Source organism: Gallinula chloropus (genome assembly GCF_964237585.1).
Source record: "Gallinula chloropus genome assembly, chromosome: Z".
Lineage (NCBI taxonomy): Eukaryota > Metazoa > Chordata > Aves > Gruiformes > Rallidae > Gallinula > Gallinula chloropus.
In genome coordinates, this window is record NC_140089.1 from 61,873,421 (window position 1) to 61,896,920 (window position 23,500).

The 23,500-nt window shown below is 42.6% G+C and overlaps 1 protein-coding gene across 1 annotated transcript in view; it reads left to right on the top strand.

Moving 5' to 3' along the window:
- Positions 1 to 3,360: 3,360 nt before the first annotated feature.
- The window catches only part of ARHGEF28 (Rho guanine nucleotide exchange factor 28), a gene marked incomplete at its 3' end in the record, with an annotated part of 127,340 nt that continues 107,200 nt past the window's right edge, over positions 3,361 to 23,500 (top strand). Inside the window, 1 exon segment of the mRNA XM_084278063.1 lies at positions 3,361 to 3,399. Coding sequence (XP_084134189.1) covers positions 3,367 to 3,399 — 33 coding nt within the window. The 5' untranslated portion in view covers positions 3,361 to 3,366.

The window sequence follows — 23,500 nt, forward strand, 5'->3', positions numbered from 1 at the left end:
CTTTTCTATTAAAATGAGTTTAAATCAATACCTGCTGGTTTTGTTTTCCACAGGTTTATTTCCTTGTTGTGGTCCGTATCACATCTTGATAATTGGGGAAACCATGCTAAAAAACGCTAACATTTGTAATGTTGAAAGAACTTGCATAAATGAGGGTACCATTATTGGCAACCAATAAATAAAATATTGGCTGAAGAAAAGTGTAGGGGGTATTATTGAAATGTCTTACATCTTTCATAAAACCCAGAACACTTCATGTTCATCACAGTATCTTGAACTGGTCAGGAGGCTGGCAATATTATTTGACACTAGGTTTAAGGGGAGAGTGTACATTGAAAACAAAGTTAAATAACATTATTTTCAAGATTTTTTTTCTTCCTTTTTGTATATTTAACTGTAGTTGACTGAAAAGTATTCTGCACATCACAATAAAGGCTTCCATTAAATGGAACTGGATGCTGAGAAGGGTTTTTTCTGTGTATAGGTAAATCCTGGTACTCCTGACTGTTGGTGTGAGTGCAGCATTTGTGTGCAATGCTTGAAACTGGACCCGTTTGTCTGTGAGATGCCTGTCCTGCTGGTTTCTGTGTCAGAGGCACAGATGTCAGAGGAAGAGATCAGGTGTTGCTTTGTGAAATGATGTGTGTCCATGATGTCGGGCAGCTCAAACCTGCTCTTGCTGTGTGGAGTGTGACTGTTCTTCAGCACTTAAGAGTGGTTGTCTTCTTGGGCACTGGGGACTCTGCTTTTTGGGGAGCTGAGCAGCACTTTGCCATACAGAGGAGGTGAGTGTTAGGGTGCATGTGACAGCATCTCCTTCAGTCCCTTGCTCTTAAACAGAAGTTGCACAAGAGCTGCTCTGTAGTCAGAGCTGAGTATTTCCTCCCTATGTGCATCCTCTTCTTCTTCCTGCCCCTCCCAGCCACTTCCAGCAACCAAAGTTACTGTAAGCCACTGATGGAGGAAAGATGGGAGCCATTCATGTAAAACTTTTTTCTAAACAACCAACACTCTTGAAAGTGTGAGGAAAGCAGAAGAGGTCACTTAGTGTGCATGTTGACATTTATTGGTTCTTCTGCAGGAGGTGAAAAGACTACCATTAGGTACAACTCTGTATCCAGGAAACGCTGTTATAAGCTGGTTTGTCAGGGGAGCACGGCCAAAAGTACTTGATTGTATTTCAACATCATTTGTCAGTGCTGCATGGAAAATATTGACTGCTTCAGGTGAGCTAAATCTTCAGGTTATTTTTCCACTCAGGATCCATACTGGGTTAGGTACTACTTATTTCCAAATGCATAAGCTCCCAGGGGATCTGTAATATGACACAAGCAAAGGCAGAAGGGTGCGAAAGATGGCATATCATCTCTCCAATGAGTTGTGTTTGTATTATCCAATGCAAAAGAAGTTTATTGTACTGGTGGTGAAATGATAATCCCCCAAAAGAAGGGCTGAATTAAGCCTTCTTGTGCATGCTTGCAATAGGAAGGTAGATGAGACTGGATACCTGCCTTCCTCATTCTTGCAGAGGAGGATGTTCAGATATGTCTCTTGAGGTTCTGGAGGTCAAGACAGTCATATGACAAGTAATAAAGTAGTAGGTATTACTCTGTTGGCATGGTGTAATGATTTGAATGTGCCCATATTTTCTTGCAGGGGAGATGGTGAAGTTTATTTTGGATATGTTCCTTTAAAAAGGGAGAACCTTTGCAAGTGAAGGGATTTTATACAGCAGAACAGAGCAATAGTTTAAAGCAGCTGGCTGACATATCTCTCCTTTCAGCCAACTATGAAGTGATTCCCTATATATACATAATCTTTGTGTGGCAGTAATTGTGAGTTGGTGACAGGTCTGTGATAGAAGTTAATGTATTTCATCCATTCTGTAAGGTGACACTTGTGAAAAGCTCCACCTTAAAATAAATACTCCTTGTGGAATTAATGTTATGGTTTCTTAATGTGTCCTGTAACCCTGTTTTCTGCTGTACATGTGCTTCCCATGTTACTGCTCTAAGGCTGGGTTCAGAGTGCTATTGCTGGAAACTGCAGAGCTTTGTCCCTTTCTGTCAAAGCCAGGAGCCTTTCACTCGGGATACCCGGGATACCTCCTCCCTCAGCAAAAAAACCCAACAACAACAGCAAAACCCAACAAAACAAAACAAAACCAAACAAAAAAGAAACCCTTCTGTCTGAGTCTTGCTGATGACTAGGCTGGCTGGGTTAGTGTTTGCCTTATACCCTTTTCTTATAGTATGATTTTTTCTTTAAAACAGAACATTTGTGGCCAGTGATGTTGCAAAGAGTTTTGTCTTCTGTTTTAAAATTATACCAAAGTCAAACCAAAACACAAGAATGTAGGTACTCGTGAATGTAGATGAACTGATGGGCACCAGAGGATGAGTATTAACAAACTCATGGTTTAAAAGAAGTGTGTGCTGGGGTGGTGGGTGGTTCATTTTTGGTTTTGACTGAAGCTGTGCATTTAATTTCTGCAGTTTGTAAGCGGGAAACTTCTCAAATCTGACTCAGAGCAGACTTTATCTATGCACTAATAAGCAATGAACTGCAGAACCGTGTTGTTCTTGGAATCTGTTCAGCTGTAAAAACAAGGCTACATCTGAGCTGAGGCAGCCTCCTTTTAAGACAGACTCATTTTTCATAGCCTGTTTCAGCAAGTGGAAGAAGACTTGTGCATAGCTGTTGAGCCCACCTTGCAGTTTTAAAGACAAGGTTTCTTCTGGTATGCTTTTCTTATTTGACAGGAATATTATTTTTAGAGTATGAATTTTGAGGATGTAGTGTAGAGTTGGAAATACAGTAACAGAAATCAGGGCCGCTGTGCTGACTGAAATTGTAATAATTCCAGGGGAGACTTGTATCAGTAGACGTGATGTTTAGGGTGGTTAAAATGACCTGCCTCAGGGGTATCTGTGAAGTTGCTAAAAAACCAGCATCGTCCGCTTGAGATACTGGTGTGGTGGTTAAAAACACGCTGCAGTTCCCACTGCTTCCTTTGCTGCAACTACCAATGCCTCCCGGGCTGGGCTAAGCCTGACCTGTTTTGTTTAGTATGTCTATTGTGTGAAAAGCACGCAGCATGTTAACTAAGACCAGCCACCCCTCCTCCATCCAGCCTTATATGGGCTTCATTATACCAGCATTTCCTCATTCTGGGGAAGTTTGGGGCAACTGGATAGCTGATAAGCTTACTATCCTTTTTTCTCTTTTTAAAATTTTTTTATTTTTGCCTTAGTCAGGAAGATGTCGACTTAGTTTTCAGACATGAATGGGGTTCAATGATACCAATGCCTCCTGATGGGTGTGTAATAATTCCACTGGTTTATTCTGTTTCTAGATGCTGTGACAATGGAGTTGAGCTGCACTGAAGTACCTCTTTATGTAAGTTCTACAACACAAGGCTTCTGTCCGGATACTCTCTTTCTTTTGGTAACAGCTCATTCAAAAGCAGGGTGAATGAAACCAAAAAATATTCTCTGGTTGTCTCAGACCACAGACTGCTAAATGTTGCTGTTTGATGCAGGCATGTCTGGGGATGATGGTTTTCAGTACTGTGGTTCAATTCTCCAAAGTAAGTTTAAAATTATTTTCCCTTTATGATGGTTATTTTATTCTCCTTCCATCACCTCAATCACACTTTTCAAAAGCAGTGTTACTGACTCTGAAGAGACACCACTCACCCTTTCCTACAATGTACGGCTGCTTTTTCCTCTATAAAATTCCGAATGACAATTCTCTCCACTTCCTAAAAGCAGGAAATTGTATGTTATGTCACAAAATTAGTGAACTGAAATTTGTGAGCAAATGGAATTTCTTCTGCAAAACCTGAAGTGGTTTGAAATAGGTGAACTCACAGTTCAAAACCAGTTAGTAACATGAGTGAGGACAGGCATTAGATAAACATAATTTACTTGGTGCCTTCAGTGGGATGAGTATGAGGATTAAAACTTGGGCAATGTAGTAATTAATAAACCATGGTTGTCTTTTTTTGTTTGTTCTGCAGTGGTTTGCAGTAAGAATTGTGGTAGCCAGGGACACCTGAATATTGGTGTCTAGGAAGGTATTGGGGGGAGGGGCTGAATGGTTTGCAAAAGGGCAGAAAAAGGTGAAATATACAGAAGCATAACAATTATCTGCTTATAGTAATGAGATGGGGATGGAAATGGAGGAGTACAAATAATCTGTACCTTGGACTATTGAAGGAACATAGCGTTGCACCAGTGCTAGTTTTCATTGTATTTGTCAGCTTGAGGGTGGGAACCTCAGGCTTGGAAAAATTAGATGCAGTATCTTTAAAGGTGATGGGGTAGAGGGATTTGTGAGGTCTGCTCCTGTGATACTGGTAGGTTTTAAAAACGAATTTTGACAGAATAATCCAGAACATGGTGCTGAATATATAAAATGGCTTTATCATACTGCGTCAGACTGATCTGATATCTTCCCATGATAAGATAACTAAACACTTAGAGAAGAGCAATGCAGTGGGCTTAATCCCAGTTGTTGAAACATCTGATACTGTGTCTCACAGGAAATTCTTATGGAAGATAAAGAAGGTGGGAATTATTAAAAAAGAGATAAAGATATATGGATACTGCAAGAAGTTGTGAGGGCAGAGGGAAAGATATTACAAGTGATACTCCTTAAAGATCATGCTTAAGGTCAGTTCTGTGTAATATTTTGGTTATAACTGTAAGAGCCAGATGTAGGCTTGTGAAATCTGAGTAAATCCATAGACATCATAAAACTGGGAAATAATACGGAGGAGTCATGATGTGGGAAGACTGAATTTTTGTTTACCCTGGTTAGTAAGAGCATGGTATAAAGTGGTGTGTTTGGGAACTAATAGTGATTAGTGATCTTATGAGCTAAGGTCTCTCAGGTGGAGGCAGAGTGAGCTTGGGTGGTTAGTCACTTGTAGAGTGATGGATGTGAGGATGTGATTTCAGTTGAGAGCATTCATCCTAAGCTTTGCGCAGGCGAGAGAGCCTGTACCAGACAGGAGCTTTGGTAACTTGCGGGTTGTCATCCTGAGCTTTGATAACCTTCTAGTTGTGGTCTGCAGCCTCTCACCAACCCAGTTGGGTAGATCCCAGAGGGATCTCCTAACTTGCTAGAAGATTGATGACAGCAGTTTGGATTTCTGTTAGGCAGTCACCAACTTGTTTTCTTGTGGAGGGAGCAAGTGGAGGTGGTGTCTTTCCTCTGGGTCCCCAGTGTCCTACCAAGTTTGAGGATAGTGGTGAAACATGGACTTCCAGAGACTTGCAGTGGAAGCACCTGGGGTGAGTTTTCCTGAAAATGGGACTGTAGTCATTGTTTAACAGCCTCCTGTATTCTGTGTAGGTAAGCATACATGTATGTGTACATGTCTGTATGTGCAAATGAAGGTACGTAAAGTTTTGCAGGGAATGGGAAGGGGCTATGTGAACACTCTAAGGTGACTGAGGAAGAATGAAGGATGTCTCTCAACCCACATCTAGAAATTGAGGAGGTCTTGGCAGATCTTACACTGAGCATGGGATCAGTTGCTTTGGCGAGTTAGTATCTGAAAATGTTGCAGTTTCACAGTCGTGACCATTACAATATTGTTCCTAATCTGAGTACTTCTCAGTGTGTCTGGGAGGATCAAAGAGGTCTGTCCATCTTGACAAAGTTGAGTCAAGGCATTTCTTTTCTGTTCATTAGAACTTTCCAGCTCTAAGAGTTCTGGAAACTCCTTCCCACGGGTCCTGATTTATTTGCATGACTTTGCTGGAGAACTCAATCAAATCGGTATTTAAATTAGACATTTCTGATTGTGCATTTCCTTAGATCAATTTCATTAAGCAGTTCCCTGGCTAGGTGAACATGTCTAAAATCTGTTGAGTCTTCATCCATAAGTAGAGAAAGTATCTCTTGGAGAAGACGGGAGAAACATTACTCTGATGTATTTCTCTGATGTGTTCCCAGGCCCTTGTAAAGGGCACAGTGGAACTACAGGATACCATGTCATGGCCATTGCATTCTGTTTGCACGCAACAAAAATGTCAACATTTGGTTATGACATTATTTTCTGCAGGAAGAGTCATGGTGTAATTTTGTGTGGCTGGGTTCTGGTGGAGAAGGGGGGGCTGCAGGGGCAGCTTCTGCAAGAAGCAGCCAGAAGCTGTCTGCAGGCCCAACAGAGTAAACACCAGCTGGCTGAAGGCTGGAGTTGTTGTTGACCAAGGCTGAGCCCATCAATGATAGTCACAGCGCCTCTGGGAATCACACTGAAGAGCAAGCAGCTGCTTTTTGCCACCAGAGAAGGGAGTGAGAAGATGTAAGAAACTGTGCGGGCACCAATGGTAGGGAAGAAGGAGCTCGCGGAGGGGGTGCACTAGGTGCTGGAGAGAAAGCTTCTCCTGCAGCCTGTGGAGAAACCCATGGTGGAGCGGGTGTCCCCCCACAGCCCATGGAAAAGGATGAGACCCCACCTGCAGCCTGTGGAGAGGCCCCATGCTGGAGCAGAGGGAGACATACAGGAGATGCTGTGACCCGCATTGGAGCAGTCCCCGGCCAGCACTTGCAGCCCGTGCAGAGAGACAGACACACAGAGATGCCCCACCCATGCTGGACCAGGTTTTGGGGGGGGGGAGAGGGGGGTGAGGGGGAGCTTGTGGAGGACCAGGCTGGAGCAGTCTGCGAGACTGAGAGACATTCTGTATTTATGACTGTACTCCACAGAAGTGACCCACGCCAGGGCAGCTGGTGAAGAGCTGAAGCCCTGTGGAAAAGGACTCACACTGGAGAAGTTCTTGGGGGACTGTCTGCTGTGGGCAGGACCCCATGGTGCAGCAGGGGAAGGGTGTGAGGAATGCCCCCCAGACCAAGAAGGAAACCAGCTTGCAAGGAACTGACCAAAACCCCCATTCCCTCATTCCTTGCCCCTCCCTGTGCAATAGTAGAGGGGAAGAAGGGAGCGAAATCATGACTAAAGTGGAGCCTGCTAAGAAGGGAGGGGCAGGGGAGGTGCTTTAAGATCTGGTCACACTTCTCATTACCCAACTCTGGTGTCACTGGGTGTGTGGTGCAGTGTAAGAAAAGAGATTGTTTTCTTTCCTGTGTTCTGTGTGGAGTCTGTTTTGCCTGTGACAGTAACTGTGGAATTGTCTCTCCCTGTCCTTATCTTGACTCTTAAGTCTCTCAATGAATATATTCTCCCCTGTCCATCTGGAAAGGGGAGTGACAGAGTGACTTTGATGGGCATCTGGCCTCCAGCTAGGGTCAAACCGCTACAAGTGGATATAGTGAGAAGGTAGGAATTAATTCCTTCTTTCCAGCCTCTAGGAAAACATATCTTTTTGTTCCTTGAGAGAGAGAGAGATCTACTCTATGCTGGGACCAAAACTGGATGCTTGTCGCACTGTATTTAAACACAGTTAGCATCTATGTCAAGCGGATTTTGCACTCTTCATTATTCCAAGAATGTTTGTCTGCAGGAATTGTACTTCAAGTCAAATTATATGAGAATAACTGCAGTTCTATGTTTATAATACACATTTAAAATACTATATACAAGGTACTTTGTTGACTTGAAATACATGAGCAGCTGTTACACAGGTGGAGGATGCATCCATATGGCGCTGCTACTTCAAACCATCATACTTTGCCAGTACTGAATTTCTTTACAAATGGACTGTGTAATCTGTTTGCCCAAGTGATAGTTCTTTCTTTTTGGTTACATAGGAAGGAGTGCATTCAGAAAGCTCAGGGACCTTCCTTGGTATTATAGTTTTTGTGAAATATAATTTTAAAATATGCTCTGAAATTATTCTATTTTTAAAATGCATTATTTTGATACACTTCTCTTCATATGTAATTTTTGTGTCAGCAATATGATTAGAATCTAATTACAACACACATAAATGTCACAGTTTTAAAAAAATGGTAACGAAAGAGAAAATTAAATATTTGAAGCACATACTTTTCTATTAATTTGAGGAGCCTGTTTCCGGCTTCTAGGCAGCAAAATACGGTTAACCACATCATAAAATTACTCCTTAGAAGCCAGTCATGGCCAGTGTATACATGTTGTCTCTTTGTTCAATGCTAATTGTTTAAGTAGAACTTGAATTTAAATAGGCTTTGCCCTTCTAAGTTATGCTTTTTTAACTGAGACAGATAAAATTATCTACTTCTTTCTGTCAGTAAAGCAGCTAGCTGAGTCATTTCATTTTATAGTGTACAAAATACAGTATACGGAGTAAGACCCTGCTGTCTTCAGGCCACCACTGTTTTCATTGTAGATGGAAAAAAAGACTATCTAAGAAAGATAAGAAGAAAAATATTTGGTCTAGCACTTTTCAGATATTAAGGAATCTATGTATGGCAGTTGTTCTTCCTATTGAAAGCAGTTTCTAGTGTGGAAAAACAAATCTCTCTCATGGAAAATCTTTCCGTCCTCTTTCGTGGTAGGTGACTGTTTTTTGTTTGTTTTGTTTTTTTTTTCTTCTTTGTTTTAAATAAATGTTATTCATCACCAACATTGATTTTTGGCACTGGCAAAGAAATATCTTGCTGCCATGGGGCAAATATACCGTGGGAGTAGTCAACTCTCAAGAGCAGAAAATAAGTTTGTAAATTGTTCTCTGCTGAAAGTCTGATGAATGTTTCCCATGGGAGCTTGACAGAGAAATAAAGAGTTGCTGAGCTGTGGAGGATTTCCACAGTAAGTCCCTGCAGACATTGAAGGGGCCTCATCTCCCAAGGAGATGATGCTGGAGGTTATATGTCAATTCTGTCTTGCCAAAGGAGTATTTGGAAATTAATTATCTGGGAAGAGGCAAAAAAATGGGCTCCCAGCTTCAAGACTCAAGATCTCCTGGAAAAACAAACCTTCCACTTAGTCCTGTACTATACCTTGCTTACAGTTCTCAGAATGCACGTTCCTAAGGTATCACATGCTCCTGTCTCCAAACACTGGAGTTGGGTAAAAGTGTTTGAGGTCAAAGCTTAATCAACTTCTTTTGTATTCTGCTACACCTTCCTCTTAGGTGCCTCCACTGGTTTGTACTTGTTTAGGGTTAGGTTTTGTTTCTGACACTGTTGCAGCTTCTTTGGTGAAGTGTGGGTGCCAAGGAGGAAAGGCTACTTATGTATTCACTGCTTAATATTAATGTTTCAAAGCATTCCTACAAGTGGTGAGGGTTCAGCAGGTTTTCCTCTGACTGTGTTGGGGACAGGCCAGTGTAGCTTGTAGCACCAGGCTGCTCACAGCCACAGGGCATCCAAGTGCCCAGAGACTTTCCCAGCTTGGATAAGCTTGGTGATGGCCTTTACCTGTGCTGGGCCTGCAGAGTGCCAAGCATGTCAAGTTTTCCAGGGTTTCTTTCTCCCTGTCTTTTTTCTGTCTAGCATGTTTCCTCTTAGTGGTCTTTATGGAGTTTGTGTGGCCATGCCTGTTCTTTTCTTACCTGGTTATTTGTTTGGCTTGGTATTGGTGCTCTGGGTGATGTGATATTGGTTTAGAGCTCTCTATTTTAGGAGCCTATGATTTCCATCACTGCAATAATGTCTGTGCTTGGTGATCTTTGTAGTGCCCTGTTGTTCACAGTGCTCTTTTGTAGTCAGGAGATTACGTTTAACTTCATTTATAAGTAAGGCCTGAGTTGATGTAAGTGCAGCAGTGTGTCTAAAATGTGCGAAAGGTGTGGTGAAATGGAGTCCTGTCCAGGTTTCTGAGAATCTAACCTTGGATGCTAGGATGGAGCAGCATCCTTTCTCTGTAACCTGTTTAGAAGTTAAATACATCTGTATGAAGAGCATTTTTGTGGGTGGCAGTTTGCTTTGCTTTGATAGTAAGTGGAAACTCCTTCTAACACTGCTTGCTCATGGCATCTCCTGTCAAGGGAGATGCATCCTATGGGATGCAGGTGCATCCAGGAGTGCAGCTGGTTTAGATAGAGGCACATTCAAAGCCAGGAATAAATGGGAGACAGGGGAACCATATCTTGACCTTCACTTCCTTATCCAGAAGTGCAGCAGGAGGTACTGAGGGCAATGGCTGTTCCCATGAGGGTCTGGAGCACTCCAGGCATTGTTTCTTGAATTCATAATGCTAGTTCATACGCACATGAAAACCCAGGCCACACCAGCATTTCCCCTCACCTCTGCACTGCTAGACCTCAGCCTTGGTAGCAGTGAAGGAAGACGAGCGAGTACAGCCCGGTGGCCATGGCTGACTTTCCAGGTGGACTTGGTCTGAGCAAGTTTGGAGGACAGTGCAGCTTCCCTGCTGCCTCCACATTAAGTGCTGGCCCAAGAAGTTGGCTCTTTTAGGAGAGCGTGGGAGTGCAAAATTGGAAATTAAATGCTGGTGTGGCCAAGACAGTCTGGCAGCTTTTTTATCACATGAAATATACCTGTAGCCTATCCCTACAAAGGCATGTCTTTATTACCGCCTTAGTTAATTATCCCTTGGATCCATGTGGTTTTATTTCCTTCTGTAGTTGAGTAATAATTTTGAAGTTCTTTTGATCTTTTGTTACTTTTTTCAAAGGATATACACTTCCTCTGGGAGTTTTTGGACAAACACCTGGGCTGTAGCCAGGACCATTAGCATCTTCAGTGTTTTCTTAGTCTGTGATAAGTCTGGGTGGTTTCCTCACTGATGACCTGGTGTAATTCCCAGACCTCTTGAAAATACATCTGCTTATACACAGGTACCTTGGTTGTAGAAGGTATATGAGTAAGGAACAGAGAGAAGAAAGTGAAATAAGGGATGTATTTCATACTCATGGGGAGCAGCCAACAACAAATTCCTGGACTGATTTTTAAGCTTCTTCAAAGCAAAGCCTGCTGTAGTGATGGACAATTTAACTACCTGGATTTCTGTGGGTGAGAAACATGGTGAAACAGAATTAATTCTAGAATGTTGTATTTCCCAAAATAAGCTCATTTCATTACCCAGTTAAAAAAGACATAAACCAATAGGTGCCAGCCAAGAAATGAAGCAAGGGAGTTCTGCCCAGCCAGCTGCCAGGGCCCATTCTGCTTTGCCCCATTGCTGGTTTTCATGTCATTCAATTAGCCCTGGTCCTGTTGTACCATCTGTGCACTCAAAAGCAGTGACACGGAAGGGGGAAATTAATGACAAAGTTTCATAATGGACATTTACATAAACTAGTTCCAGGCCAGTTTAACAATATGCATGACTGTTCTACAGCAGGGAAATTAAAGACAAAAGTTTCAAATTAGGACGCAAAGTCTATTGAAAAGATCAGAAAGCAAAAGGTGGTAGAAAGGTCAATTTGAAAAAAGGATTTTAATGCATATCTGTGGATTGGATTAATTTGTTCTCTGCCAGACACTTCTAATTGTCTGGGCTGTTTTTACCTCAAAGGAAAGAGTTTTACAAACTAGTCTGAGTTGGCTGATGCTGCTCCAGCTGAAGGCAGTTATGGAAACACAGAATGGTAGGGGTTGGAAGTAACCGCTGGAGATCATCTAGCTCAACTCCCCTGCTAGAACAGGGTCACAGGGTCATGTCCAGGTGGTTTTTGAATATCTCCAGAGAAGGAGCCTCCACAACCTTTCTGGGGAGCCTGTGCCAGTTCTTTGACACCCTCACAGTGAAAAAGGTTTTCCTCATATTCAGGTGGAAATTCCTGTGTTCCAGTTTGTGCCCACTGACCCTTGTCCTGTCACTGGGCGCCACTGAAAAGAGTCTAGACTCATTCTCTGCAGATCTACCCTTTAGATATTTATAAGCATTTATCAGATCCTCTTTCACTCTTCTCCAGGCTAAAATGCCTTTCCTTATGAGAGAGATGCTTCTGTTCCCTCATTATCTTTGTAGCCCTCCACTGGACTCTCTCCAGCGGTCCCCTGTCCTTCTTGAGCTGGGAAGCCCAGAACTGCACACATTATTCTAGATGAGGCCTCACGAGGGCAGGGTAGAGCGGGAGGACAACCTCCTTCTGCGAGCTGGCCATGCTCTTCTTTAACAAACCCCAGGACACCATGGCCTTTTAGGCCAGGGGGCACATGGCTGACTCATGGAGAACTTCTTGTCCAGCAGGACCTCCAGCTTCTTTTCTGAAGAGCTTCTTCCTAACAGGTCAACCGTAACCTTTACCAGTAATTTAGGTTATTCCTCCTCAGCTGCAGAAACCTACACTTGCCCTTGTTGAATTTCACTTGTTTTCCCTTTGCTTAATGCAGCAGCCTGCCCAGGTCTTGCTGAATGTCAGCGCAGCCTTCTGATGTGTTGGCTGCTCCTCCTGGTTGTATTTGTATCATCAGCAAACTTGCCGAGGGTACACTCAGTCCCCTTGTCCAGGTCACTGATGAATATGTTGAATGGTAAAGTGCACTCTGATATTCACACAGTCCTGAATGCTTCTGAAATTTTCAGTTCTCCACTGATGCCCATGCAAAAGATAATTAAATAAACATATTTTTATTTGTATTCTGGCAGTGTGTACAGGAATAATGTAGCACATTTGCTGGAAAATATTTAGAGGTCAATAGCCAGACCAACTCTGGAAACACTTGGTGAGACAGTTAAAAAGTTGTGAATCATCTTGTTTGGCAGGAAGAAATTCCAAATGTGTCTTTCTAAATTATGCTATTTGTATGACTAGTTAGAGCTGTAATTGTTACCTTATTCACAAATGCATGGAATTGAGAAACAGAATTAAAAGAAATAATACAACAATGTTACTTTTCTAAATTATTGAAGAGAGGTTTGAACATATACATGATTCCAGTATGCTTTTGCATGGTATAAGAAGAAGCAGTAGGACTTACATATTGATCCCAAAGTAAGTAGGTGATCGTCTACCATGCCAAGCCGTGTGCCTTCCCAGTTTGTTTATGCAGAACTAAGAAGAGTTGAGGTGGGAAGAGGGGTGGAAAGAGGTAGAGTTTTCCGTGGTGGGATACAGGTTTGGGATTTTTTCTTCTTGCCATATGTTCAGTCTCTTCTAGCCTGCACTTTGGGGAAAGAAGCCAGTTTTTAGCCCATCTTGTCGGTCCTCTGTTTTAACATTCTTTGCTGTTGTTTGCTGTTGCCATATCCCAGGCCTGTCTGCATGTTCAACCAGGCTCAAAACACTGACTTGTTTAGATGGCGATTTCAAAGCACAAAAGGGAACTGTGGTTTAAAATGTAAATGCATTTTGGGCTTCCAGCATGCATTCGCTAGTGCATGGAGCTGTGTTCACTGGCCTGATTCAGGGCTGGCTGGAGTCATGAATGTTTTGTTGTTGACCCCTGTGGGAGCCTTGTCATGTACGTTGTGGGTGGCTTGTATGGGGACAAACAGAAGAGTGTGTACAGGCTGGCCTGTGTCTGGATGCATAGCTGCTGCCAGAACGAGACTGAGGAAATACATGTGAAAGAATAGGGTCTATTTTAAAAGATATGAAGGGAAAGAATGGGTGCTTCAAGGCATATACATCAGCAGTTAGATCGGTTTTTGCTCCCATGGTGTATTTTTTTTTTTCCTCCATTTTTTGTTTTCCTGTTCAGTCCTTAGATTGGGATTTTTCTGGGCCAGGACTTTGTGCTTTCATGTTATTCTTTTTTGTGTCTGCAACAGTAGAGCCCTGATGTCACACAGGACATGAGGATAGTAAGTAATAACGTTAAATCAAGTCAACTGAAAGAGGTAACTTAATTTTTTTTAGTTGCAAGTCATATGTCAGCATGGATGTTGATTTTCTATTAATATGCCTCATTGCAGAAGGCATATTAATTTCTGACCTGTGTATCTGAACAACTCATTCCCAAGTTTCTAAATTCCTCTGTATGATTTTATATATCAGTGGAAATTGTGTTGCCAGTGACAGCAAAACACTGAATGATATTTTTAAGGACAGACCAGCAGGAATGTTAATACATGTTTTGGCACTGTGTAATGCTTGAAAAGATTTTTTCAAAATTATTTTTCCTTAAACACCACATCCCTCCTATCCCCCAAACTTCCTTCTGATAAAGGCATCAGGCTATTTTTATTTTTATCCGGCAGTTTCAGGATTAGAAGATACTGCATTCTCCACAAGTATTGATTACTTTGCCATATGTGAGACTGAAAACTTTTATCCACCTTACCTGTTGTTACAGTTTGGTGGTGTGCTGTCTGGTGACAAGGTAGAGGAGGTAGTGTCCATGCGATGCATAGTGCTGATTCACTATCTCAGTGATTTGGACTGGTTAAAAATGTCAGTAGATTAACTCTGCACCAGCAGCCAGATCAGGTGCTGTCTCTTTCCCTGCTGCTGACATACAGCAGGCATAAAAAGCAGACATCCAGAAGAGGCCCAGTGTTGTGGTGTGTTTTCACTAATTCAACAAAAATGAGATTGTGTGCCCAGGCATGGGAGGTTAGTGCGGGAGGGGTTATGGTAATGTGTAAATGGTCTTGCTGCCAGCTGTACCTTTAAATGAGAAATTACTGTTTCCAGTCTGTGCTGAGGATGACATTAAAGAATGCTTTCATTCTTTTAATCTTTGATTTCCAGAGTCACTGGGGGAGTTTCTCACAATTGACTGAGTTCCTACTTGTGATTATACAGTATCTGATCTTCTGTGTTTGGCACTAGAATATATTTCTGAAATGGTTGATCGGTAAAGTTATGCTGTATTTATGTGCCTTTTGACCTTCTACTATGGGCTAATTCCTTCGGTACCCTAGTTGTTCCTTTATTCTGCCATCACCCTGTCCACCAGAAAGCTTTACATGGCATCTGCATCTCAGTATTATGTACTCCTTGCTGCATGGCATGCATGAGGCCACATTTGTGGCGTGAAATCGTGTCAGGCTGTCCTCTGTGTCAAACTTGGTGAACTGTGATCTGCTGCTGTGTTCGTGCTTGACATGTTCTTAGTGATGGTGCTTTGTGGCAGGATGAAAGCAATGTCAGCTGTAGAGCTGACAGAAGCTCAACATTAAGAAAAGGGCTGACTGGAAGTGTGCAACAGTAGCAACAGGACTGAGGAGGAAACTTCTTATGATAAGGTGATGTTATAGAGAATAAGGACCTGGAAAGTGTCTGAGTATATTCCATGTTGCAGTTTTGTGAGGATGTGGTGCTGAGACCGGTTTTTTAAGCAGCAGTTAGAGTTTTCTGCCAGCCTAAACTATAAACAACGAGCAATTCAAGGCCAAAGTCGTGGCCCGAGAGACAGTCACAGAGCCTCTGGGAATCACATATAGGAGAAAACAACCCGGAAGCACTTGCATTTTGCCACTGGAGGAGGGAGCCAGAAGATGTAACGAGCTGTGCAGACACCAAGGCTGGGAAAGGGTGGGGGAGGAGGCGCCCAGGTGCCAGAGAGAAAGATGCCCCTGCAGCCTGTGGAGAAACCCATGGAAAAGGCCGAGACCCCACCTGCAGCCCGTGGAGGGGCTCCACGCTGGATGGAGCAGGTGGAGTCATAGAGGAGATGCTGTGACCCTATATTTAAACAAACCCCTGCCAGCATTTGCAGCCATGAGGAGAATCAGAGACATAGAGAAGACGCCATGACCCTACGTTGGAACAAGCCCCTGCCAGCACTTGCAGCCATGGAGAGAAATAGAGACACAGAGATGAGTGAGAGAGAGATTGGCACTGGAACAGGTTTGCTGAGGGAGGCTGGTGACCGCACAGAGGACTGGGACTGAGAGACATCGTGATTTATGACTGCCCACCATAGCAGTGACCCACGCCAGGGCAGCTGGTGAATAGATAAAGCCCTGGGGAAAGGATTCAAGTTGGAGAAGTTTTTGGAGTTATCTCCTGTAGGTGAGACCCTACGGTGCAGTAGGGGGAGGGTGTGGAATGAATGCCCCCCCTGACCCCCGGCTGAGAGGGAAACCAACTTGCAAGGGACTGACCGAAACCCCCATCTCCCAGTCCCTGCCCCCCTGTGCTGTGAGCAGGGAGAAGAAGGGAGCAAGATCATGGCTAAAGGGAAGTCTGCTTAGAATGGAGGGGTGGGGGGAAGGTGCTACCGAGAACCCCATCTTCCCCAGTCCCTGCCACCCTTGTACTGAGAGCAGTGGGGAAGAAGGGAGCAAAATCCAGACTAAAGTCTGCTAAGAAGGGAATGGTGGGGGGAAAGTGTTTTAAGATCTGGTTATGTTTGTTTTAAGATCTGATTGTGCTCTCAACTCCGGTCTTCACTGTTCTTTGTAGTTGCAGTGTAGTGTAATAAAGTAGAGTAGTTTTTCTCCTCTATACTTTGTGTTGAGTCTGTTTTGCCTATGTCGATGACAGAGTGATCTCTCCCTGTCCTTATTTTGACTCCTTAATGTATAATTTCTCCTCTGTTCAACTAAGAAGGGGAGTAATAGGCTGACTTTGGTGGGCATCTGGCCTCCAGCCAGGGCTAAACCACGACACGTGCACTGAATGGAATGCATCAATATGTAGAATATGTGTTGCTTTTTAAAGTGGATAACATCAGAGGGAACTTAGCAGTGCAGAGCAGTAGAGAGACTTGCAGACATATGTATGTATGTCATTACCTGTCGTTACAGGAATTGCATTTGGTTTTGCAGAAGATAAGCGGTGTTTTAGATACCAGCATTTTTTTTTAATTCTGTTGGATTCTTACTTCTTTCTCTGAGGTGAAATCTTGCACAGTCTCAACAGAAAACTTGTTTGCCTGCCTCTTTCTGTGAAGAGAGTGAGTCTGTGTTGAGGCTTGTTGGGAGAAAGAAGGCGTAGCTTATTTTAAGGCATCAGGTTTGGGAAAATGCCAATGTATGCAATTTCAGAAACTCCCAATACAGCAGACAGACTTCAGTCTGTCACTGAAGTAGGACTATCATAATGTGACTGAAATCCCAAAAGGTTTAAGGCTGATCTCCTATCAAAACACAACAAAATGAAACATAGCCCTTCATCTCTCTTTCCCTTCAAAACAAAACAAAGAAAATACCCAGCTCCAAAGATGGCAACAGGCTAGAGCTCAGCTCATGCATGAAAACATCTGTATGGAGATGGAGGCTGTGCTGAATTACTTAGCATGGCCTCCTCCTTGTGCGTTGCTGGCCATTTTGTACCATCCAGCTATCATGTTATAAGGCCAAAGATCTGTTAGGCCAAAATAAGTACCAGCTGAAGAAGGTGAGAGAGGCCAGCCAGGGAATTTTTTGGGTGGGAAGAAGTTCCCAGTGCTGTGTGTTAGGTGACCATGTGTGGGATGCTTTCAGAACAGTGTGGAAAAAAAATGTCTTTGAGGAATAACTTGGACAGAGTTCTCCTGCCTTGAGGCGGGGGAGTCAGCTAGTTGTCTTCTCAGGATCTCTTCCATTCTTCTTCTGGATGTAACGGAACTAATTTTTTTTTTCAAGTTTCTTTGGGGTGCTTAGCAGTCAAAAAGGTAGCAATGGCTTCTACCAACATTTATTTTTCCCCTTAAAAAGGGAGTGTATCTAAACCAAAGTGGTGAACTTGCTGATATTTCATATCGAAAGTGGGCATCTTATCTGTCTTCATTATGGAATCTCTTTGTTAGTGCTTTTCTCTTCAAGGAAGGTTGTGCTGGGATTTTGCTAGAAGCATCCTTCGAATTATATTCTGGGACACAAGTAGTCACAGAAATTATTTTTTCTCACTTTTGACAAGAACTGTCTAAGCTGCTGGTCTTTGGGCTTCCTTTGTGCTCTCTCTCCCTAAGCAAATGTGGGGGTAGATGCTATTTTACTGTGTCCAGAGATATCAGTGTAAAGGCTGGTTCTGTGTTTCTCACAAAGCTGCCTCATGCTGAAGAAGAACCGACAGATATTTTGTGTGTAAAGCTGGTGTTGTCTGAAGAACCTTTCCTGCATGCAGGTACTATCTTGTGCACAGGCATGGAGACTGGAGACCGGTGCTTTGCCTGGTGTGAATCAGTGAGGTTCTCAAGGGTGCTGGTGGAGTTCTGCAGTGTAAATCAGCAGAAGACCAGCCCTTCTCAAAGCAACTGTACATGCAGATTTGATTTTTATGAAAGTCATGCAGGCTTTTAGGCAGTGTGTATTACTAAATATGACTGTATCATCACATACCTTGTGTCCAGTCTGTACATGGAATTATGCTTGTTCTGTTACTTTGGATACAAAAGAAATTCATTATAGTCAGTTGCTTTTTCAGATAAGCCATTCAGTTGGGAGGAAAAAAAACCCCTAATTTTTAGATGTTATTAGCTATATGGTTAAAAAGTTAATGCTTATTGAGAGCTTTTATCTCCTGTTTTATTTTTAATTTTGTTACTCCTTTCCACCCCTGGGAACAATTGCCATTTCATTGTGTGTGTTATCTTTGAGTCTTACTGCATTCCATGCAAATGGGGCACATGCTTTCTTAAACAAGTCCATGACAATGTTTGCTCTAGTCTGGTGGATATTATAAAAATGTCACTGACCATTAAAAAGGCCGACTTATAACTTTGTCCTTGTTACTAGTGATTTCAGTGTGGTTGGTTTGTGTTTATTTACAATTTCCCTACTGCTCTTTTAGCATCTTTCGTGTAGGATTGTTCCTAGCTGCAGCTAAGTTTCACCAAAGATCATTAAAACTATATTGCTGCTGAGGGAAAAATTACCTTGCCGCTATTCTTGCGTAAGCACAAGTAAAATATGTTTAAACAATTCACCTTAAAATACAAAGATTTTCTAAAGTGAGTCTTTTGAATAGTGAAGAAATATTTATGTTAAATTGTAGTGACTAATGGCAGCTCACATAGAGGAAAAATGCTAGCATTTTATTTTTTTTTTACCCTTGCACATAGATATTTTTCTTAGAACATGTAATTAAAAATGTGGTGCCTATTTGCACTGCTACATTTACAGTTAATATCCTTGAAAATGCTGGATAAAATATTACTTATCAAGTTATTACGTTACTGATAATAGTTTGGTTAATACATTTTTAGCATATGTTAAGAATGTGTTTACAATAAAGGACTTTTGAGAAAATAGATTTATCCAGGCTGTGAATGCAAGGGTGGGGACCAATCTTGGAAGGTTGTTAGCCAGCGTGATGACCTGGATCTGGAAGCCCACTTCCAGGTGGCCTTTTTGTCTTGCACCTGCTTTGCTGAGACAGGTTGCTGGTGAAGAAGATGGTGTTAACTAAATGAATTCGAAATGGAAGAAGCTAGGTTCAGGTAAAGGGCCAGTTGTTTAATAGGTTATGGGGTGACTTGCAGCAGAGCAGGGATCAGGCACACTGGAAGTGCCACGATCGCCTCTTTGTCCTGTCCTGGCTGCCTGGATGATGCTATTCCTCAGTTGTGAGAGTTTGCTACCTCTTTCCTTCTTCTCCTCGTGGGAAGCCTGTCCCTGTCCCTGTCCCTTGCTGGGATGCAGAAGAGGGTCAGAGCATGGCTGGAGCTGGCAGCTCTTACTCTGAGGCCATGGGGAATCTGATCTGTGCTGCTCCCTACTTGTGATGTAGGGCTCTGGGGACCCTGCTGCTGTGTGCCGGAACTGGTCAGCTTTTGAGCGCCCTAGAGAAACCAAACAAAAACATATGTCTGAAAAACCTGTCTGCTTACACTGAAGGAATGTATAGAAATCCTCTTAAAAACACAAACTTCTTAATCTCTTCCTTGGCACTGGTGCCAGGGCAGTGGTTTCACTGGTAATAAAAGGTATGCTTTCTTTTCTGGTTAAAGCTGCCAAACACCTGCTCAGCCACAGGTTTAAAGCATTTGAGTTCCTCTCCCCAGTCCTCCCACATGCTTGTTTGGTTTTTATTTCAAGGATTGCAATCTTGACTCTCATTAAATCAGTGGCAAAACTTCCTGGCTTCAATGGAAGGAGAGTTTCCCCAAAGTTTTTTCTTCTATACAATGTCTGGTATCTTTTTGAAGTCAGAGATGTTGATGTAACTGCCTGAACTTCTCAACTGTTACAAGTCTGGATGGTGTTTGGGGGGATCTCCAATTCCCGTGTGTGCCTGTGATTGGTAGAGTTGAGCCACTCAGGTGTAAATCTAAATAAGATGGTCTCAGTAGGTGCCCTTTCACTTTGAAATTTGCTTCCTCTGTAAGTCTGTCAGAATCAGCACTCTGTGAACATGAGGACAAGGACCTCCCCCAACATCTGTGGTAGAAACCAGTTACGACTGGAGTGGTATTTATTTGCCAAGATGGTGATGTGGCACATCTTTCTTCTTCCCTTGATTAAATAAGGATTCGGCTGAGGTCCACATGGACCCTAAGAAGTGTCTGAAGCATACCTATGCATAGAAAAAAACCTGTAACTCCTTGTTACATCTTTCTGGGTTCATAAGGTTATAGATAATCTTTATAGGGACACAGAGGAGTAGGAGAGAGGTTGGACTGTCATTAGTCAGATGAACTTGTGATAATATTATCAAAGACCCCTAGCAACTGGTGAACTGTCTCAGCAGAGTCCTCTGGGTCCGTGCTGTCACAGTGGCCCCAATATTGAGGCCACTTGGCCGCTTTCCTAAAGATGAGAAACCCATGTGATAACCTAGACTGAGTTTTGATACCTAGAGTGTAAATGTTAAACCTAAATTGTTTCTATATTTAGAAATGCTGAAGAAATATGCCAGTCGGGATGTGTTTTGAGCATCAGTGTCTGGAATGAGCTCAGAACAAACATCTCTCTGTGGGAACAGTATCCCCATTTCAAGTAGTGCTTATGTCATAATTTATTGCTGTTGCTTTTGCTATTTTGTACTGATACATAAGAACTTAATTGTCTCCTTTTAAATGCTGATAACTGTAATTTTAGTGTCTTCCTGCTTTAGTCTAGTGGGTATACATTTTGATTGAAACATTGCTTTGAGCACTCGAGCTCTGCCAACAAGCAGCTCTGTTACAAAAGAGGTAGCGCCTACTCGAAAGCTCTGGGAAAGCGTTGTAAAGTAGAGAGACATAGCTTTGGTGGAGGAATACATTACTGAGTCTCACTGCTAAATCCACTTCCCTCCTTCCTGTCTGCCTAGCTAGGAAAGGAGGAGGAGGAGGATGAAGCTGAATGGCTCCCGTTTCTGTTGCTTTGCTAGTTCATTTGTCTGCTGAGGAAGGATCTGCATGGGTATCTCCTGCTGCAACCTGCTACCTGGGATGGGCTGGCCTTCCCTGAGGGACCCAGGAAATAAGTGCCTCTGCAGTGAATGGGTATAATGGAAAGATAGAAATTATTCCTCAGATTTAAGCTAATAAAATAGGCCCTTTTCTTAAAGGTCTAATGTATGACTTCTGGGTTTCTGCCTAGGTGAGCTTATTCTGTGTGTCAAAGAAGCTGACAGAGATCGAGTTCATACATGTTTCTGAAACCCTGTTGTGCTTTTCTAACACTGAGCTTTATCAATTGCTAAAAAATAGTAATCCAAAGTACAGCAGAATAGTCTATTTCAGTTGGAAGGGACCTACGGTCTGGTCCAACTGCCTGAGCACTCCAGAGCTGACCAGAGGTTAAAGCATGTTATTAAGGGTGTTGTCCCAATAATGCCTCTTAAGCACTGAGAGGCTTGGGGAATCAACCACCTCTTGAGGAAGCCAGATCCAGTGTTTGACCAAACTAGTTGTAACACTAAAGTTTTGTTTTATTTACAATGAATATTTTTTCAACACTTTGTATATTAGTCTTTCCAAGGTTGTTCTTACCTTTTTCTCCTAATAAGGTTCTCTGCATCAGTCTTTTCCTGAGACCTTCATATGACAAATTCTGGGGTGTACCATCCTTGGGAGAAGTTTTTGGCCCAAAGGTCTTTCTTGTGCTGTTCAAAGTTTTGGAAGAAGCACTCAAAAGGCCGCGTTTTGGGCTGGCTCAGGAACTGAGTGAATCCTTCTGCCTTTTCCAGCTGCAGAGTCTGGAGGAGGCTCTCAATGTGCATTGTTTTCTTTTCTAGAATGGACTGCAGGTCGACTTTGTTTAAGAGAAAAAGATTAATTAAATAGTTCTGCTAACAAAGTTGGCTCCACATAGAGAAAATGAACAGTGTGCTAGCTACAGTACTGTCTCACTGCAGTTTCCTTCATAGCTGTGACAAGGAACGGGAAGGCACCCTTGGGGTGTGCATGCACTTAGGTGGGGACATCCCTCATGGCAGCAATAAAAGAGTCCTCAGGGGTTCAGTGGTATTCCTGTTTTCTTGTGTGTAACAAATCAGCCTCTGCCAGCAGTGTTTGGAGACAAGTGCAAGTAGTGATGAGAGTTGGAAAGACTGATCTGCCAAATAAATGCATTTGTGCCAGCAGTGCAAATGGATTGTGGGTGCAGCCATCTCCATGAGTCGCATCCATTTGTGATATTGTCTAGCTGCATTACAGCATCTTGTTTTATTAGTACATAATGATGTAGATTATGTGCAGGCTATGTATGCAACATACTGTTCAATAATTATATTAGCTATATTATAACTATATATATATATAAAAGAGTTTGCAGGTGTACAAAAGGAACTGATCAAACACCATATGAGGTTCTTCGTTCTGGTTTCAATCTGTCTGGTGAACTCCTTCTCTTCAGCAGTGTATAGATTCCTAATGCTTTTATTGGGAGAATTGTTTTGCATTCAACCTGGCATTAGATAGATGTACTTCTGTGCTAAGGAAAGACTGTGGTGAAGGTGGAGATGCTTAAATATTCAGATTTTGATAGCTACAGTATTAGATACATTTTGAACAGCCCATTAGCCCAATTTTTTTCCCCCCATGTCTTCCCAAAGAGTGGCTAGCATATCTTACCTTATAAAGATCAAATCTTCCCACATAGAGGCTAAGATAGGATCTTCTGTGTGTAGATTTGAAGCCAGGGTGAAGGCTGTAGCTGGGAGGAGAGGATGAAGGTTGCAGAAAGGTGGAAGAGGAGTTGTTCTGTGGGAGGACAGGCAGCAGTGTGGCTGGCACAGGGCAAAGCTGGATGGGACAAGTGTTGTGCAAAGCCATGGGGTCAGGAAGAGATGAGAGTGTAGGTAGGGGTGAACTCCACCAGTAGTAGGATGCAATTGTAAAGGATTTTCAGGTGGTGAGAAGGAGACATGATGCAACTGAACCCAGGGTATTTTGGAAAAGAGTAGGTGAGAAGAAGAAAATACTTTGAAGCTAGAACAAAACTGATGCATGTTTTAATAGTGTCAGTAAAGAAGAAAATGACAGAGCTGGGCAACATGAAGCATGAATATCAGAAGACAGGAGTGATGGAATTGCAAATGAGAAGTGCTGGAGATGGTGATAGGAGCTTGTCCTTTGTGAAATTTCTGATGCCAGGTGCGGTAACCATTCAGCATCAAAAAAAGTGCAGCTTAATATTCCTCTGTGAAAGTTACTTTCTCTGTTATCTCTCTAGTAATACAGGGTTTAACCCGTTTTTTTTTTTTTTCCTCATGTGGGATTTTCCAAATGAATCACTTAATTGTTTGTCCAGATACAAGCTAGCTGCCAATTTGCCTTCCTTCTGTAAAATCTTTGCTTAAGTTGCCAGCAGTTTCTTCTGGAGGGTTTTAAGGAGTGGATTGTGAAAAACCTGCTTTTTCATCATATACATATGAACTTTCCAATCTGT